The 17,674-nt window shown below is 49.4% G+C and overlaps 9 protein-coding genes across 9 annotated transcripts; 4 read left to right on the plus strand and 5 right to left on the minus strand.

The window, feature by feature from the left end:
- Nucleotides 1–176: 176 nt before the first annotated feature.
- On the plus strand, nt 177–1,508 carry PGRI_073390 (GYF domain-containing protein; the record flags this gene model as incomplete). The annotated part of the gene is made up of 1 exon (XM_040795053.1): nt 177–1,508. The coding sequence occupies one exon, from the start codon at nt 177–179 to the stop codon at nt 1,506–1,508; it is 1,332 nt and encodes a 443-aa protein (XP_040652730.1).
- A 251-nt stretch (nt 1,509–1,759) lies between these two features.
- Nucleotides 1,760–3,276, minus strand: rvb2 (RuvB family ATP-dependent DNA helicase reptin; the record flags this gene model as incomplete). The annotated part of the gene is made up of 3 exons (XM_040795054.1): nt 1,760–2,713; nt 2,770–3,216; nt 3,268–3,276. The coding sequence occupies 3 exons, from the start codon at nt 3,274–3,276 to the stop codon at nt 1,760–1,762; spliced, it is 1,410 nt and encodes a 469-aa protein (XP_040652731.1).
- Nucleotides 3,277–3,828: 552 nt separating this feature from the next.
- PGRI_073410 (uncharacterized protein) lies at nt 3,829–7,155 on the plus strand (the record flags this gene model as incomplete). The annotated part of the gene is made up of 1 exon (XM_040795055.1): nt 3,829–7,155. One exon carries the CDS (start codon nt 3,829–3,831, stop codon nt 7,153–7,155), a length of 3,327 nt encoding a protein of 1,108 aa, XP_040652732.1.
- A 289-nt stretch (nt 7,156–7,444) lies between these two features.
- Nucleotides 7,445–8,662, minus strand: PGRI_073420 (uncharacterized protein; the record flags this gene model as incomplete). Its single annotated transcript, XM_040795056.1, has 6 exons — nt 7,445–7,473; nt 7,529–7,832; nt 7,918–8,113; nt 8,201–8,325; nt 8,387–8,426; nt 8,478–8,662. The coding sequence occupies 6 exons, from the start codon at nt 8,660–8,662 to the stop codon at nt 7,445–7,447; spliced, it is 879 nt and encodes a 292-aa protein (XP_040652733.1).
- An 868-nt stretch (nt 8,663–9,530) lies between these two features.
- Nucleotides 9,531–10,955, plus strand: PGRI_073430 (epoxide hydrolase family protein; the record flags this gene model as incomplete). The annotated part of the gene is made up of 4 exons (XM_040795057.1): nt 9,531–9,804; nt 9,863–9,919; nt 10,045–10,194; nt 10,255–10,955. The coding sequence occupies 4 exons, from the start codon at nt 9,531–9,533 to the stop codon at nt 10,953–10,955; spliced, it is 1,182 nt and encodes a 393-aa protein (XP_040652734.1).
- Nucleotides 10,956–11,352: 397 nt separating this feature from the next.
- PGRI_073440 (uncharacterized protein) lies at nt 11,353–12,528 on the minus strand (the record flags this gene model as incomplete). Its single annotated transcript, XM_040795058.1, has 1 exon — nt 11,353–12,528. One exon carries the CDS (start codon nt 12,526–12,528, stop codon nt 11,353–11,355), a length of 1,176 nt encoding a protein of 391 aa, XP_040652735.1.
- A 351-nt stretch (nt 12,529–12,879) lies between these two features.
- On the minus strand, nt 12,880–13,436 carry PGRI_073450 (uncharacterized protein; the record flags this gene model as incomplete). Its single annotated transcript, XM_040795059.1, has 3 exons — nt 12,880–13,053; nt 13,110–13,159; nt 13,217–13,436. The coding sequence occupies 3 exons, from the start codon at nt 13,434–13,436 to the stop codon at nt 12,880–12,882; spliced, it is 444 nt and encodes a 147-aa protein (XP_040652736.1).
- A 137-nt stretch (nt 13,437–13,573) lies between these two features.
- PGRI_073460 (fumarylacetoacetate hydrolase family protein) lies at nt 13,574–14,703 on the plus strand (the record flags this gene model as incomplete). The annotated part of the gene is made up of 5 exons (XM_040795060.1): nt 13,574–13,601; nt 13,649–13,887; nt 13,954–14,269; nt 14,331–14,427; nt 14,499–14,703. The coding sequence occupies 5 exons, from the start codon at nt 13,574–13,576 to the stop codon at nt 14,701–14,703; spliced, it is 885 nt and encodes a 294-aa protein (XP_040652737.1).
- Nucleotides 14,704–15,821: 1,118 nt separating this feature from the next.
- Nucleotides 15,822–17,556, minus strand: PGRI_073470 (uncharacterized protein; the record flags this gene model as incomplete). Its single annotated transcript, XM_040795061.1, has 4 exons — nt 15,822–15,954; nt 16,011–16,687; nt 16,745–17,145; nt 17,346–17,556. The coding sequence occupies 4 exons, from the start codon at nt 17,554–17,556 to the stop codon at nt 15,822–15,824; spliced, it is 1,422 nt and encodes a 473-aa protein (XP_040652738.1).
- Nucleotides 17,557–17,674: the final 118 nt, after the last annotated feature.

Consider the following 17,674-nt stretch of genomic DNA (forward strand, 5'->3'; position numbering starts at 1 on the left):
TTGGAGGTACAATATGCCGCTCGTTGGATCGCCGTCAGTGACGCAGCTCGCTCCGCCATGATTTTCCGCTCCGACCCCGGACAAGGAAATTAGCTCTCTCAGAGGTGATTTACCTGTTAATTCCGCGCAATATTATCTCTCTCATTTAGTTTCAACTGAACACCGATAAAAGAGCCATGTCGAGCTCCTTGCCACGCCCCAAGCGCGCAGGCGAAGATTTTGCCAGGGCCCACTACAATGACGACGGCGAGGATGCCTCAGAGCACAAGAAGCCCCGCTTCGACCTTCGCAACCCGTCAGCTCTTGCAGCCGATGCGCCAGAAGAAGACGCAGTACTGGACGCCGATGAGATTGGCAGACGTGGCCAGAGAGTAAGACGCAAGGCGGTTAATCTCGAGGGTTACGAGTCGGACAGCTCGAACGAGGGATTTTCCGCGCACAAACAAGATAAACCTAAGCGCGAACAAGCCAAGGAAGAAGCGGAAGATGATGATATGTTTGCCGAACTACAAGAAGACTTTGGCGAAGAGGAGGTCGACGGCGACGCAATTTTAAACAAGAACAAGAAGTCCGTTCGCTTCCTCCGAGACGATGAAATCGAGGGTCAAGTCGCTTCTTCAAAAGGCGGAGGAGCGCTGCATGTCGACCTGAGTAATGGTGCAGCCGGAATTGACGCCGACGAAGATGGAAGCGATAGTGAGGTCGGGGAAGAGGAGCGAGCCCGAGTGGATGAAGAGGTGGACGAGGAACTTGGCGCGGGTGGGAAGAAAAAGCACGCACCCCTACTGGATGCTTTCAACATGCGAACAGAACAAGAGGAGGGTCGGTTTGACGATCAAGGTAACTACGTCCGCAAAGCAGTAGACCCCGATGCGGCCTACGACTCGTGGTTGGATGGTGTTTCCAAGAAAGATATAAAGAAGGCCAAAGAGGCTGCTGAGCAACGCGATGCTGAGCGCAAAGAGAAGGACCGAATGGACGACAGCATTTTGACAGCGGATGTCCTGAAGACGATCATAATCCACCTCGAGCGCGGCGAAACAGTACTCGAGGCACTGGCCCGACTGGGCAAAGGGCTTCGTCGAAAGCCAAAGTGGCAAAACAAGAAGAACAAGAAGAAGGCCGTCGAAGATATCGAGATGACAGATGAGGACCCCAACGAGGTGGCACGGAAGAAAGCAATTGATTCTATTACTGGTGCTGCCGATATTTTGATGGGCCGCGGCCAAATAGACATCTACGACACAGAACGCGAAATGCTCACACGGCAGTACCGCAATGACACGGGCGAGGAATGGATTGACCCTCCTGTGGACGGAGTGGCTGAGCAAGGTCCGACCATGTGGGAATATCGGTGGTCAGACGCCAGAGATGGAGGGGATGCCCATGGGCCATATGATAGCGCGATGATGGACTCATGGAAGAATGCGGGCTACTTCGGCGAAGGCGTTGAGTTCCGTAAAATTGGAGATTCAGAGCCGTGGAGTGGCACTGTCAATTTCTTGTAAAATAATCCCTATCAGCTACGAGATTGCTACACAAAATACCATTGATGAATGAAATATTAATATCAGATCCTCCAAAACAGAGGACTGCAATTGAATCTCAAAGGCCAAAATCACCTCAACAAGCGCCAGTCCTATCATACATCGTGTGATGCGACAAAAATAAAGTAAAAACAAAATGAAAAATCCAGTGTAGTTTTTTCGACCCGCTTAACTTCCCACCGAATAGCCCAGTAGTAAAACATGCAACCTAATTAAGAAAGCTCCATGGCGTCGCCATTGGCAGTAGCAGTGAAGCTAACAGTACCTTGGTCACCAATGAAGCGCTGTTCATATTGATTGACGAACTTCACACTCCGAGCAGGGTCGTAGAACAATCGGTAGCTGCGCTGGACGTCATCAACACTGACCTCCTTCGCCTTGCGTTTTTGACTCAAGAGGTGCGAGGTAGTGATAATGTTGCTGGCATAACGCAGATTTGACTCCTGACCAATTTTGGTGAGAAGGGCGAGAGCATCAGGCGAAAGATCAATTTCTTCCTCCTGCGCCCGGATGGCGAGGATCTGACGGATCTCGTCACCAGAGTACATCTGTGTGCTGACGATGACCACCCTATCGAGGAAGTCAAGGGGTAGGCCGTGGGGAGAGGTGTAGGTAGTTCCGCGGATGCGTGACTGGCCGCGATTGCTAGCCATGATGACGATGGGGGCCAATTCAGCCTCAAGGGCACGGTTGATGTAGGAGTAACACTCAATATCGAGCATGTGAACCTCGTCAATGAACAGGACACCAGGAATGATCTCTGCCTTGCCCTCTTCCTTCCATTCAGCCACCTTGGTATTGATCTGGTCCCGAACTTCACTCCGAATCTCGCCCGTGTCGCCGGAGAAGAGGGCCAGGAAGCCTTGTGAACGCGAGTTAATGACATCAATCTCGTGGAGACTGACGGTATGGACGATCTCCTTGCGAACCTGAAGCTCGCCTTCGGGGCATTGGACAAATTTGGTATCGGCGCCCATGGCGTCGTAGTCTCGAGAGCGTGCGTATGAGCGACCGAGCTTGGTGATCTTGCCCGAGGACTTATCGATCGAGATCACGTCACCTGCCATTACTCGCTCCTTGGTCATCGAATCAATCATCTTGGTTCCCATGTCGTAAATTGTTTCCATGTCCGTGGTCTTGATCGTGAGCTTTCCTTGTTTATTGCCCTGCAGGTAGTCAGTATCTAATGCTAATGATTCGTAACGCGTAAATATCCACTCACGCCAGTAACACTTCGGTCGATTTGAATCTCCACAACTTCACCCTCAATGATTTCACTCTCTTCCTTAATGCGCACACCGATGGATTTCCGGAATGCCTGGGTCAGGGCTTCTGTCTTCGACATCTCCATTGAGAAAATCTCAGAAGCAGCAAGCATGGTGAAAGGTACGTCCGGTCCAAGAGATTGTGCCATGCCCATTGCAATTGCTGTCTTTCCAGTGCTAGGAGGTCCTGCGATCAGAACAGCGCGACCGGCAATCTTGCCTTCCCTCACCATCTGCAAAATCACTGCGGCGGCCTTCCGGGCCTTTTCCTGACCCACAAGGCCTTGAGACGATGTCCGAGGTTGAAGAGTGTCTGCATCGACACCGAGGCCTCTGATGTGCGAATGGGCGGCAATGAGGTTCAGTCCCCGGAGCTCCTTGCCCTCTGCGATAGTTGAGATTGGCTGTTTTGGCGTTAGCAACGGCGGAGATATGATAGAAGTATTGTAACTCACTACGGCCATGTTTGAAAAACTCCAGACGGAAATGTATTTTGAACTGGAAGATTATGTTGGGAAAATGCGCCAGAGCTCTAGAAAAGCAAAAGAAGAGAGAGAGCCAGGGCAGATCGCAGATCGAAGTGCATCGTCACCGCCCGGCATAATAATTCCTCCGTTTACCTTTCTCAAAGAAATCCGTTTGACTTCATTTCCACTTGTTGTCTCTGCGTCACTTGAACAAATTTCGCGAATTTGGTGCTAGTCCCATGTTGATCTGACTTGCGGAGTTACTCTGACCACCTCAAGCGGATCAACCAGGCGCTTGTAACCTACAAGCATCGTACCTCATTGACAGTTTTAGTAGTGAACGCGTTCCTCACTTGTGCAAGCTCCTGATATCTTTTTACGGGCTCATGGTACATCGATCAAGCAACACTGCGCGTTAAGCGTTTCATTCTAGGGCTGTGGTACACACTGCATCTCTTGAGTCGTCCTCCCAAGTACCCCATTTCGGTTCTGTTGCAAATACGATGAGTATTTTGCAATACATTCATTTCAGGGAATATGTCCAGCAGAATGGATGTTGACTCTCCTAACCCCAATCCTCTCAAGCGACTCTCGGGCCGATTCCCGTCTGTGCCACTTACGACGAAGGCGCAAGATCCTCGGCTTGCCGGAACTGTTAAGCAATCGGTTGATCCTCAATCGTCAAACACCCAACAGTCACACCAAATCCCCGCAAAACCTGCATTCATCACGAGACCTTCCACCAACTCGCTCCCACAAGTGCCCCAACTCTCGATCCCTCATAGCGCTCCAGGCCCTGGGTCCACAGAAAGCCAAAGTGCGCCTAGTCACCAAGGCGCATTTCTTATCTCAGATTTGGTCAATTCATTGATCAAAGTGAGTAAGGGTGAGGAAGAGAAAGAGAGGCTTCAAAAGGAAATAACTGCTCTCACCAAAAACCTACAAAGAGCGAAGCAATCGCAAGGATACGCAAGCGTCATCGCTCTCTTTCAGCAGCAGCTGGACGCGGCTAAAGATGAACTGGCCAACCATGTGAAATCGATCAGGCAGCATCGATCACTCTCCAACCAGGCGCAGGATAATTTCAACTGGACATTGTCGCAGTTGAAGCCTCAGCCACAGCCTCAGCTCGAAAAGACACTTGAGAGGGTTGCGAGCCTGGAGTCCACTATCATTGAAATGAGGCAAAGCCGTGATCCAACCCCTGGCGACAATCCAATCAACGGGAATGCTGCAAAAGAAACAGTCCAAAAGGACTTGCAAGGCCGAGACCAAGATATCGCCAAACTTAAAGAATCACTAGACAGAGTACAGCATACAATCGAGAACCCTAGTGGACTGGAGGAGGCACTGGGCTACATGAAGAAAATTGCGAACTCAGTCGCTTATCAATCCAAAAAGAGTGGTCAATTCACAAAACAGATTTCCCAACTTGAGGATGAAGTGAAAGATGTCGACAAGAAACTTAATGACAAGGTTTCTGCTATCAAGAAGATGGTGGACACTGCTGAGGAAGAAATGAAAAATTTCAACGACAAGCTAGAAACCAACATCTCAGACCTTGGTTGCAAATTGAAAACTACGAATGAACAGGTTGCGGTCAAACTTTCTTCCCTTGAAAGCGATCTCACGTCCCTCAATACTAAGCGACCTGATCTGAATAATCGCGCGTCAACTCAAGTTTCGCAAATTGAAACTGACTTGGAGGCTCAAAGGAAGCAGACCACGGAGCAGATTACTGCCCAAGAAAATCTTGTTGCCTCACTCAGAACTCAGCACCAAAATGTTGATAACGGCGGTCGGCTCTCATCAGAAGTAACTCCAATTCCTAATGGCGGGGTGGTTTCAAGACTAACGTTTCTGGAAAAGAAAGTCCAGAGTCATGCAGACCTTCTTAACATTATTAAGACACTCCACCAGGAGGTAGATCTACTCCGTCTGTCCGAGTTGGAATCTCTCCGCAAGAACCAAGAATTGAGCCAAACGAAACTAGAAACGAGGTACAATGACATTTCGCACAAGGTGGATGGCCTAGTTACAAAATCCGAGGAAACGACCAAGAGCCAAATGAAACTCGCCTCCTCGCTTCAGGAGTTTCGGTCGTCCTTGCCAGCGACCTTGGACCTGTTCCGAACCCATCTTCAAAGTGGGCTAGATGGAGTCGAAAATCGCTTCGCTCTAGTCTCCGAACTGAGCCAGGCTTTGAAAAAGTGCGTGGAGAACGTGGATACTCACGCTACGGGAATCCGTTCGCTAGAAAGTCGATACAACAACCTCATGACAGGCGATTTGGTCGATCGCATGGCATGTGCCATGCAGAAAATGTACCCCTCTGTCGATCAGCTCAGTCGACAATTGACGACCCACCGAACTGAAATTGAAGCCAGAATATCTGCGCTCAAGAGAGAGGCAGACGCGTTCAAGGCGGACACAGAGCTGTTCAAGGCAGATACAGCAAAGGCCCAGGCAGACGCACAAAACGCCCAGACCAGCACAGAGAGATCTCAAGCAGCACAGCTGCCACCGGAGCAGCTCCAGACTTTGACTGAGTTGCCGACCTTGCTCCAACAAGTCAAGGACCTTTCTGACAAGCTTGTACCTATAGAAAGCCTCATCCACGAGCATAGTGCCGAGTTGCAGAAAAACCTTGAACTGCGTAGCGAATTACATAACAGGATCACAGCCCAAGAGGACACCATCGCAGGCATTGCGCAAAAGGCCGATGACCAGGACGAAGAACTCCAAATTGTTAGCGAGGCCAAGGGACGGATCGATCCGTTGATCGAAGAGGTCAAAACTCAGACCTCGCAAGTTGAACAACTTCGACATATGATCGACGAGTTAGCTACAGCCGCGGCTGAGAGCAATTCTATCGCATCGACAGATCTTAACGACCTCCGGAGACGGCTGGACGGCTTGGAAGATCGGAAAAAAACGGATGATGAGTCTCTTGACACACTCCGGAAAACACTGAAAGACTTCCAAGACCAAAACAAAGCGGATGTTGCAGGTCTTGACTCACTCTGGAAAGAGATTGAGGCTTTGAAAAATCGGAACACAGCTGATGATGCCGGCCCTGACGCACTTCGTAAACAGCTTCAAGACTTGAAAGCTCAGAACCAATCTGAAGATAACGATCTTGTCCAACTCCGGGATAAGCTGGAAGCTCTTCAAAAACAGAAACCGCCGGTATCACTGAAGGATTTCAATGAGCTGAAGGATGAAGTGAAGATGTACATCAAACGTCTAAGGACAGCCGAAGACACTTTCAAGGCGCTTGGAAAAGCAGCAAAGAATTCCGGTGCTAAAAAAGACATCGATTCCGATGATGAAGAAGCAACCGATTCCGATACTCTCGATAAGCCAATGGAGCAGCGCATCGATGGACATGGCCGTGCTCTTACCCCAAGGGCTCCCGCAACAGCAAAGTCATTTCCCAAGGGCCCTTCTCTAGGTGTATATCAGCCAGTCCCTCCTAGCGGGAAAGGTCCCGATACTTCCTTATTCAGCGCCTCAAAGCTGAAACGTCCTGCGACGCAAGCTCGACCGTTCGTGCAAACGCCCAGTGGCCCTAGCAGCAGTCATCAATCGCCCTATGCTGGCAAATCTGCCGAACCCCGCCAGGTTCAGAATCTGAAAGGAAAGCGGCGTATGTCCTCTGTAACAGACTCTGATGACGAGAGAAACATGACTGAATCCTCTTCGGTAGTCGAGTCTTCGCCAGTTTCTAGCTCTTCTGGCCCTGCGTACTTTAATCAGGGCACTAGCAGAAAGGAAAAGAAGAAGGCAAAGAAGAGAGCGGAGCAGGCTGAAGAGAATTCCAATGCCTCAAGCAGGCCAAACAAGAAGCGAAAGCGAACCAAGCAAGATGAGTGATTCGGTCGAAACCTGATCTCATACCTATGTCTCATGTTCTGCATAACCATCGGCGTGCGCCTCTTCGTCACCCGCCAATTACGACTTGCTATCGATATCTACGCGAGCCAGCTTTAAGAGAAAGCATTATTAGAAACATTTTCGCACTCGGTAGGCGCAAAGCCTGACCAGCGATTGTTACCCATTCATATTATTACTCAGCACAACACTGTGTGAATTATTATTTGTACATGAACACTCCCCCACATACGTCTAAAATCTTAATCACGTGACTTACATCCGATCCCAGTTAGGCCGACTCTAAGAACTTTACGACCGCTAGTATCGTGTAAGCAAAACATATTAAGAATTATTGTCGAGAAGAGGGAATTACCTTGGCGGAACGCTTCGGGATTCTCAGAAATAAGCCAGTGGCCCGCTTCGACGTCCACAATCTGCGCGTTGGGGAAGAACTTCTTGATGGCCGGTATAGTATCGTCCGAAACATACTTAGACTTGGTGCCCCGAACAAAGAGCGTCGGGCCATTGTATTGGAGTTTATCAGACTCCTTGAAAGGGAAATCTGCCATATGATCCAACGAACTGCCAATGACGGATAGCGGCACTCGGAACTTGAGTGTGTTATCTTCCTCGGAGCGTATTAAGTTGGTAAGAAGAAATTGGCGAATTGGAAGGGACTGGGCAGTGTTAGAATTTCAAACATTCACAAGACAGTGCTAGGCTTAGTGTCTCCCCTAATCGTCAAAAAGTTGAGCATCTTACCTCTTCATAATCCTCAAGAATTTTGTTGGCATCGGATTGCTTCGATACTTTCTCGGCTTCGATTTTCTGCATGCCGCGAACATATTTTGGGAAATCGCTCTTCAGTTCCGCATTCACCGGTGCGTTGTCAACGGGGATCAAAGCTGACACGCGTTCGGGGGCGCGTAGTGCTACCGCCATTGCAGCTTTGGCACCCCTTGACAAATTGTTAGTATGAGAAAGGCACATAATATGCGCTATCCATGTGCTTGGGTGCGCTTAATATGGGAATATGACCACGTACATAGAATGCCCAATCAGGACGCATTTGTCAAGTTTCTGCTGTTTGATAAATTGCTGGACATCCTCCGCCATGGCACCGTAATTATGCTCGGCAGCATGGAAAGAGTGACCATGGTTACGTAGATCCTGTTCACATTTGTTTAGTATTCACGTTTTTTGCATGTATTTCCGAGGAGCTGAGACTTACCAGTGCAAAGATCTGGCATTTCAAATCTCGTGCCAAAGCTCTGGAAGATATGTAAGAACAAGCGTTTTATATAACTGGCTGGTAAACATACTTGCCGATGCTCCTGTTGTTTTGCTTTGATCCAAACAGTCCATGTAGAATCAGGATGGGGTCTCGGACAGCTTGGCCGTTTTCCGGGCCAAAGACTTGATATGCCAGCTCGGACCGCAGCATACGGGCTGTGGAGAAAGCCCGGAGGCCTGGAGAACCACGTGTAGCCGTCCGGAGAGCGAACATATCCCGATTTTGGGTTGGGTATGGCAACCTTGGAAGAGTTGGATCAATGACGATGGGGAAGCCTGGGAAAGACCGTGGATCCGTGGACTGCGAGCCGTGTGCTGACTAAGCGGCGTTGATGGCCCCCCGGGGCCCTAGGGGCCTAGGGCTCGCCTGTGGTCGGGGGCTACCTAAGGGGCAGCAGCCCCGGCCCAAAAATTATAGGCCTTAAACAAGATGGAGTGTAACCTCCTAGCCGACTGCTGACCGACTTTGGCGCCCCGTCCCGGGAGACCCCGCCGTTGACCTGAAATTCTGGGCGACCTCAGGCTCCCTGTGACCTAGGCATGGTCTAACAATTTTAGGCTAAGAATCAAGATTTTTCCTTCTGACAAGCAAAGCAACAGCAGCACTAATCCTTATTCCTAACTTGAGCCATATATTGGAGCAATTATAATAGAGATAGGTACTATCATTATGGAGTAAAATCGATGCCGAAAATCAGTTCGCGTTCTTGACTCCTGACAAGGCCATTCATCAACAGGCCGATTTGTCAGCGCCGAGATGTGCTTTAATGGGGGCCCCAACGCATCAATGGGCCAGGGGTTCGAGCCCGTTTGTGGGCTTTGCGGGGGTCCGAGATCCGGGATTTACCACAACTTTTAATCCTGCGTTAAGACGTAGCGGCATATACGATGCCCCCCGCCCGGGGGGAGCAATGACTGGCGGTGAAGGGCTCGTTACGGAAACTCGGCCCCCAAACTGCCTAGCCCTGGGGGCCCGGATCTGCAGCTAACGTCATCTCACCAGAGCCTCCCCCCCGGAGGCTGCTGCCTCCCCCGCCTTAATAACCTTGCTTATCTTGATTATACAAAATCACCTCCTCATCATGGCCGACCAACTGAAACCATACACGATTTCCATTCCTGATGAGAAGATTCAAGACCTCCAGCAGCGTCTAGCGCTTTCCAAATTCGCAACTCAGCTAGAGTCTTCCGAACAAGATCCTTGGGATTTTGGAACTCCAGTCACCGAGGTGCAGCGACTCGTAAAGTATTGGCAGAACGGCTTTGACTGGCGGAAGGCAGAGGCCAAGTTGAATGAGCTGCCTCAGTATCAAACGCAGATCGAGGTCGATGGATTTGGCAGCTTGGATATACACTGTGAGTTTCGTGTAATACAGATCTCAACAGTTCGCTATTTACATGGTTGAACATGCAGACATCCACCAAATCAGCAACAACAAGAACGCAATTCCACTGCTTTTTAGCCATGGATGTAAGTAGCAACTATCCCTCTTCTATCTCATCCGTCATTTTTCCTACCACAGTGCGATCTCTGATGTCTACATATAGGGCCGGGGTCATTCATTGAAGTCACAAAACTGCTACCGATGCTGATAGGCGACGACGATAGCCCCGCATTTCACGTTGTGGCTCCATCACTGCCAAATTTCGGCTTCTCTTCGGGTGTGACCCGTCGAGGGTTTGGCCTTGCGCAGTATGCCGAAGTCCTTCACAAGCTTATGATAAAGCTCGGCTATGACCAATATGGTATGGCGTAGAAGGGGAATATATCAGCCACGCTAGAAACTAACTTGGTTAATCGCACAGTAACCCAGGGCGGAGATTGGGGGTTCTGGATTACTAGAACTATTGGTCTACTCTACCCCGAGCACTGCCAAGCTTCTCATATCAACATGGTGTTGGCCTACCCCCCTAAATTCACGGAAAACCCATGGGCAGCCCTGCAACATGCATTGCTGCCATACAATGACCGGGAAAAAGCAGGCCGCGAGCGAAGTAAATGGTTCGAACGAGAAGGCTATGGTTACAACCAACTCCAAAGCACCAAGCCGCAGACCATTGGCGCAGCGCTGGAAGATAGCCCTGTTGCCTTGTTAGCCTGGATTTACGAGAAGCTGCACGACTGGACTGACTCGTATCCCTGGACCGATGACGAGATCTTAACCTGGGTATCTATCTACTGGTTTTCCGCAGCCGGACCCGCGGCTAGTGTCCGCATATATTATGAGGCCATCCATGGCGGAACGATCAAGGGAGACTCCTACAAGGCGTTGGTTGCCTACGTCCCGCGTGTGAAACTGGCAATTGCGCACCTCCCTCGTGAAATTGTGGTCGTTCCTTCCTCTTGGGCTGCTGGCCTAGGTCCAGTTGTTCAACAGACCGAGCATCCCCATGGAGGTCACTTTGCCGCTTGGGAGGTTCCAGAATCTATCGTCCAGGACTTGCGGGCGATGTTTAGTAGGACTGGACCTTGCTACCGGGCTGTTTTAGGCAAAGATGGATACTAACTATGCGATGGTTACTTACCCCCAGTTGCGGGGGTTTTGGTTTGATGTTTGGACATGTACCCTGTTGTTTCGAAGCCTATTGACATACTAGCAGAAAGGCGGAGGATAATTAAGGAATAAATTGATTCATAGTTTCCGATCTTTCATCAAATGTTATACTTAGCAAAGTCCATTTCACAAATGGAGTCCTTTTCCGCATTCGTTTACCATCGACTTATAAAACTTACAAGACATCGAAAGGGAGTCTCAGAGAAAACCACTGGAAAGACATCACAAGGCCGCATAAGCGGCCAGCTATTCTTGTACATAATGACCTCATAACCCGAAACGAAATAGAAGTACAAAAAAAATCGTTCGATATTGGAACCTTGATATGTTTCCTCCCGAAGTTGCATGTTCATAAAACCATCACCCCAAAACTGACCGATAAAGATAGGAATACGCAGTACAGTGAGAGACTTGCGACAGTGGCACTACCAGTCGCCCTCTCAAAGCTGATGAGCGACGCATTATGACTCGACGCCCCTGTCAGAAGCACCTGCGAGGAATTCGCAGTGTCCAAACTACCCGTGAATGTGAGCTCGAAAGTCACATTTACCTTTGTGTCTGTGTCCTGCCCTTTTCCAGAATTTTCAAACCCAGCAACTGTAGCGCCAGAGAAATTCAACTCAAGAGTTTCATTGGTCACAGACCCATTGACGTGTGTTCCAGTGGGCCATCCAATGAGGAGTTTGCCCAGTTTGCTCCTCTCAGAGCATAAACTATCCGGAAGAGCAATCATCTGATCGTAAAGTCCAGCATCGGCATATCGTGCTTGCTCCGTAGAGTCCCGTTCGCTATCTGTCCAGTCTTTGAGATCATAGCTTCCGTCAAACAGAACTTTGTTGCTGTTATCAGCCGCCTGGGTTATGTCTAACGCAACGGCGTCCATGGCTTGGACTCCATTTCCTTCGAGCAAGTCCACGGTTGTGGTAAGCCGAACAAGATCCAGATTGTCACACACACTGTATGAATTATCGATATCCGAGACGCGTATGTTGCTCTCCCAGGCTTTGAAACCTATCGTGATGGGATTGACGGGTCCCACGGGAGCAGGGGCCTTGGCAGCAACCCATGCGGCGCCTAGCATGCGGATGGATTGTCTGCCAACGGGACATGTGATCAAAGATGAACTAACGATGTCGCCTTCTGTCAGATTCGTGGGTGGTGTTATGATTGTGTATTTCAGACTAGCTTCGCCTTTGAAGAAGACACCATCCAAGTCGCTATAAGCACTAGCATGGCCGCGGCGTGGCTCGCGGTTGTATTTATCGTAATGCGAAGGTTGAAGATCGTTATAGTCGAGGCGGTGGGTATCTCTGCAGCTGAGTCCACCCGAGGTTGTAGTAGATGTAGATGTGTCATCGCTATCGTTGGAGTCATTGGAACCACCGCTACTACCGCTGGAGGTATTGGTGTCGCTGTCGCTGTCGCTCCCACTGCCGCCACTAGAGCCATCACCTTTCCGCGATAATACTCCTGTTGGCGCGGCGAGCAACGCGAGAATAGTGACAAAGGGGTAACGGAGTAACATTTCCTCGAAATCGTGATTCAGTTCATATATCGTCAAAATAAAATTGTCAGCTCATCATTCCGAATTGTGAAGAAAACCAGAAAAAAAGTGCACGAAGCTCCTGGGCTTATGACGGTGAAAATTATTCGCCCTAGTAAAGTCTACCGAACCCTGAATGCCAAGGTACAAAGGAGGGTCGAAGCGGGACATTGTTCGTGTTCGTTAAAAAACTATTGGAAAAGGAGGTCATTTAAGGGTATTGCCAAGGCTGAGGAGGCTTAGCACCTGTGATACGAATGATCTGCACTTAGTATCACCATTTTCATATGAAAGAATATCGTTTATTGAGACATGGGTATATTTATATTTACACTAGCTGTCCAACAGCACCGGCACCTTCTCAACTAGATATTCAACAATGGCATCGGGGCCACGCTCGACCTGCAACCCCTCGGGAATTGCGTGAAGCTTGATATCGGGTCGAACAGAGCGGGCGATCTGGTGGATATGTTGCGCCTGCTCGGCGGTCCACATAGAGGCGCTGAACTATTCAGGAAGTTAATATGAATCCTATCTAATGAATTCTCCAAAGCCAAACTTACCAGAACCTCGGGGTTGTGCTGCTTAACCTTGGCCTCGACTTCGTCGATTTCTGTACCGAGTTTTATGTCAACCGACATTCACTCTCAATGGCTCTAAATATACTTACTCTCGCAGTTGTCGACGTGGACGATGGTGTACCGATCACTCAGAGCCTCGGCGACCCGGCCGATGAGGCGCTTGGCGCGCTCGGGCGCGGTATTGACAGTAACCAAGTGGAAGGGACCCTTAGGTGCAGACATGACGAGATATGATAATTCACAAAACGCGACAAGCACCGGGCTTTTATTCTCCAAGCTGAAATCGGTCTCCCTCCCACTTCCCCACATTGTGGGAGGCTGCCCCTCCGGCCTATACAGCGCCGGGGTAGACTTACTCCGCTATCGGCCTCCATAACCCTTATCATATATGGGGTTTCTGCTTCAATTTAATTGCTTCCTCTTTTTACTCTCCAATTAATACAATCATGTCTAAAATCGCATCTACCTTTTCGCGTAAGAACTATCAGATTGAGTACAGATCCTATACTGACAGAAAATAGGCCTGGTGCGCTTTGTCCCCAAGTCGAATCCCGCCAAAGTTCTAATCGGAGAACCCGTCGATCCCAAGTTGGATGTCGGATTGGCTCTCTACCAGGGCAAGGAGGTTGCAGTGCGCCCGTTCTCTGGCACTTCAGTGCTAAGTCCTGGAAAAGTGACAGAGACAACGGAGACCATTGCGCGCATTCTGTCTCCTTTGGCGCAAAACGAGGTTGGAACTATTCGCTGTATTGGCTTGAATGTGAGTTTCCAACAGGAGAAGAGCATTCAACTTTGGTATGTAAAAACAGTTACTAATGCGCACTAGTATGCCTCCCACGCTAAGGAGATGGCCCTCCCAATCCCAGAAGTCCCTACATTGTTCATGAAGCCGGCCAGCTCTCTAGCGGATCCTTGGCCTGCGCCAACGGTTCTGCCTAAGATTACACAGCAGGATAACACCGGTGACTACGAGTCTGAGATGGTTATTGTTATCGGCCGTGATGCTAAGGATGTGTCCGAGTCCGAGGCCCTCGACTATGTCCTTGGCTACACAGCCGCGAACGATGTTTCTAGCCGCACTTCCCAGATGAACCAGAGCCAGTGGTCCTTTTCCAAGGGCTTTGATGGCGCATGCCCGATTGGTATGTCAACTGGAAGCTCTATACTATTCGGAAGAATTTTGCACTGACCCCGTATCTATAGGCCCCGTCCTCGTTTCGGCTGCTCTCATCCCCGATGCTAGCAAGCTCCATATTCGTGGTCTTAAGAACGGCAGTGTAATGCAGAACTGCCCGTTGACGTACGTTATATTTACTTTACATCATTTCTGGTATACCAAATAGCACGCACTAACATTGAATTTAACTGCAGTGACCTAATATTCAGCGTCCCCCAGCTGATCAGCTTCCTCTCCCAAGGCACCACGCTGCCTGCCGGTACAGTTATCCTGACCGGCACCCCGCCTGGTGTCGGTGCAGCAAAGAGCCCGAAGGAATTTATCAAGGCTGGCGATGAGTTCGCTGTTGAGCTGCTGCCCCACATCGGAACACTTATCAACAAGATCGAGCACCAGTAACCAATCTAGTATATAAAATGATATATGTGAATTCTTGGGGCAATAGCTCTCCGTATATGTATATCCAATGAGATCTGTAGATTTTCTGATAACTATCAGATAAATTTGTACGGTGTAGTCTTGTAAACTCTAGCGAGGTATTCTCTACAAGCTGGACTCGATATATTCAATCTGTAGCCCAATCTACAAGGCAAGGCCTCTAAAATCGCGAGTCAACTCGTATCAACACCAAGAAGCCTCAACCAATCACAGAGCTCAACCGGATATAAATTCTTCCCTGCACGGAGTAAATATTTCCCCCCATCGCCTGCGCATCTTTTACTGGGCACTTTTGTTGTAGACCAGGGCGACCAGGGCTAAAGTGCTTAGAAAAAGGTAAAGAATGTGCCAATGGTAGCCTGAATCCGTGGATTTGATACCTCTGGGATTAGCGAAGATTTCCTTTCACTGTATAAAATCTGAGCATTACGGTAGAACCTATATAGGAATAGATACCCATTCCTGCATTTCCTTTATGTAGTACGGAGTAATCTGCTGAAATATATTCCAGCCAGACCGCATGCCGAGTTCTTCATCCGATAGTGGTCTGATAAGACCCGTGGGCCTCGTTGACCCGGGATGGCTCGATTTCAGCGCTTCGGAATTATACCGACTCGGTGTGCCGAGTTGTCCCCGTTCGGAGTGGTTTTTCTTAGAAGACAGCCCGCAGCTTTTTTTTTCTGTGAAGAGTTTTTGCTGAATTTCTATTAATTATTTCAAGTTCTAGCTCTTATTTTTCTTCGTTTATTTACACCAATCTCGCAGTTCCTCGAGCTATCAAAATTCGATGCTTCTAACTATACACATCCCTACAGATGGTGAGATACAGAAGTCAACCAGTTTTCTTAATACCTGTTATGCACTAACCGCAGATAATTTCTACCCCCGATTGCCAAATATCTTTGAAGAATTATCTAATCTATGTATCAAGTTATGTACAGTCTGGAACCACCTTGCCGTGCTTGATCCCGAGTTAACCGATATGAACCCGAACCTTTAAAAGCCAAATCCAAAGCAATGTTCACGAAACGTCTGCGCGCGAAACACCCCAACCGATGTCGATTTCTCTTCTACTCCCTTTACTCCTCACTACGCCAACCCTTACCCCGCCAGTGCAAGAAGACGGTGGGAATAACACTGACGATCACAATCAGCGCCGACCCAATGCCTGCGCTGGGAGCAACGCCAGCATTCTCGAACATGGGGGTAAACCTAAGCCAAGGTTAGCGACGATCCCACGAAACAAAATGGTGAAAAAGAAGACATACCAGAAAGGACCAATGAAACCCCAGATCTGTCGGACAAAGGTGATAAACACGCCAATATTACCAGCTTCCCGCGGGAAGCAATCGACAGCATATGTGATCATCACCGTGGTGACAAGCTGATTCCCGACAGCGGCAATAGCGGTGCCGATGATGGGCGAGACGGTCCAGTGTCCGCTGGGTGATTCCTGCGTGCAGACCAAGAAGACAATTACACCAATGATGGCGAGCGCAAAACCGAAGTAGCTGAGCCATAGGCGGAATTCTGGTTCGGCCTTACCGCCGATGCGTCGGCTGCGCCGACTCATCCAGAAGTCTGACAGTATGCCGCCCATTTGCTCACCGATTACGGAGCCGATGATCGCGCCTAGGAACTGCATGCCTAGTTGTTCGGAGTTAAGACCGAATTTCTCTTGCAGGAGGTGGGGTACCTCGACGGTTGTGAGAACGCTGCCGAAGAGGAAGACCATTGCATATGCACATGCTGGGATGAGGATCGATGGGTGTCGAGCCATTGTCAGTGGGCTGACGAACTCGAACCATGAGAATGGTGTGGGGTCGATTCGTCGCAGTGACATGTACTCAATCTTCCTTGCTGAGTCTTTGCTGTTGATGCCGCTGCCCAGATAACGTGTTTCAGGGCCGAAGAACAGATACAAGATGAATTGGCCACCGTTGATCTTTAGATTTATAAGCACATGGACCGGTTACTGGCTACTACGGGGACGGGAACGTACCATTGCGAGGATCCAGAAGATCCATTGATAACCAGCGCGGTAGGTGACAAAGCCGAAGATGAAAGGCCCAACCGGGACACCCAGAGTGATCAGCAGTGTCCAAACGCCCATATAACGGCCACGGTCTTTCTTAAAGGTGGTCTCCATCACGATCGCACTGCCAATGGCGGAGGCAGGCGAGATGAAAAAGGACACGAGGGCCCGACAAGCAGCCATAGAGGCATACGTGGTGCTTTTGGCACAGCCGACATTACACACAAGACTGCAGATGAGAGAAAGGAGGAAGATAGGCCGCCGTCCATATCGATTGGACAGCGGCTTCCAAAACAAAGGCGCAACTCCAAGAATAGCAATTTGCAATGAGGTCAAATAAGCAGCGTCTTGCATTCCGACGTTGAGCGCTGTGGATAGGTCTAAAAAGGCAGGGATAATGGCGGCGGCGGTAAATGTGCCCATACAAGCGTGGAAGGCCACAAGGATAAGGTTAACCATTTTCTGCGCATTGATACGTTAATATTTGGGACCTTTTGCTTTCATCTTGTAGGAGGATATTGACTTGCCTTCCACTCAGGCCAGTTGTAAGGGTCAGCTGGACTCATACTGGGAATAGGATCGAGTTCCAAGGTCCCGTGTCTCTCCATGAGATAGTCTCGGTGGGCCTTTGGTAGATGAGCAGTCATTGACTCGGCGTAGATGGCCCCCTGTTGTCCATGTTCTGCGCTCTCAATGAGATCGATGTCGGCTTTGGTACCAGACACCTCCTCGGACTTGTCTTGACGAGACGAGCTCGATTGCAATTCTAAGGATGTCATGTTGTTTGCGTCCCCTGATGAGAAAAATGGAATCCGAGAAGCACTCAAATACTCAAGTTACCCTCTATCTATGATCCAAGGTGATGTTTCGACTATCGCGAGAATAGTCGGAGGAAGT

This window comes from Penicillium griseofulvum, assembly GCF_001561935.1.
Source record: "Penicillium griseofulvum strain PG3 chromosome Unknown contig_6, whole genome shotgun sequence".
In the NCBI taxonomy this organism is placed as follows: domain Eukaryota; kingdom Fungi; phylum Ascomycota; class Eurotiomycetes; order Eurotiales; family Aspergillaceae; genus Penicillium; species Penicillium griseofulvum.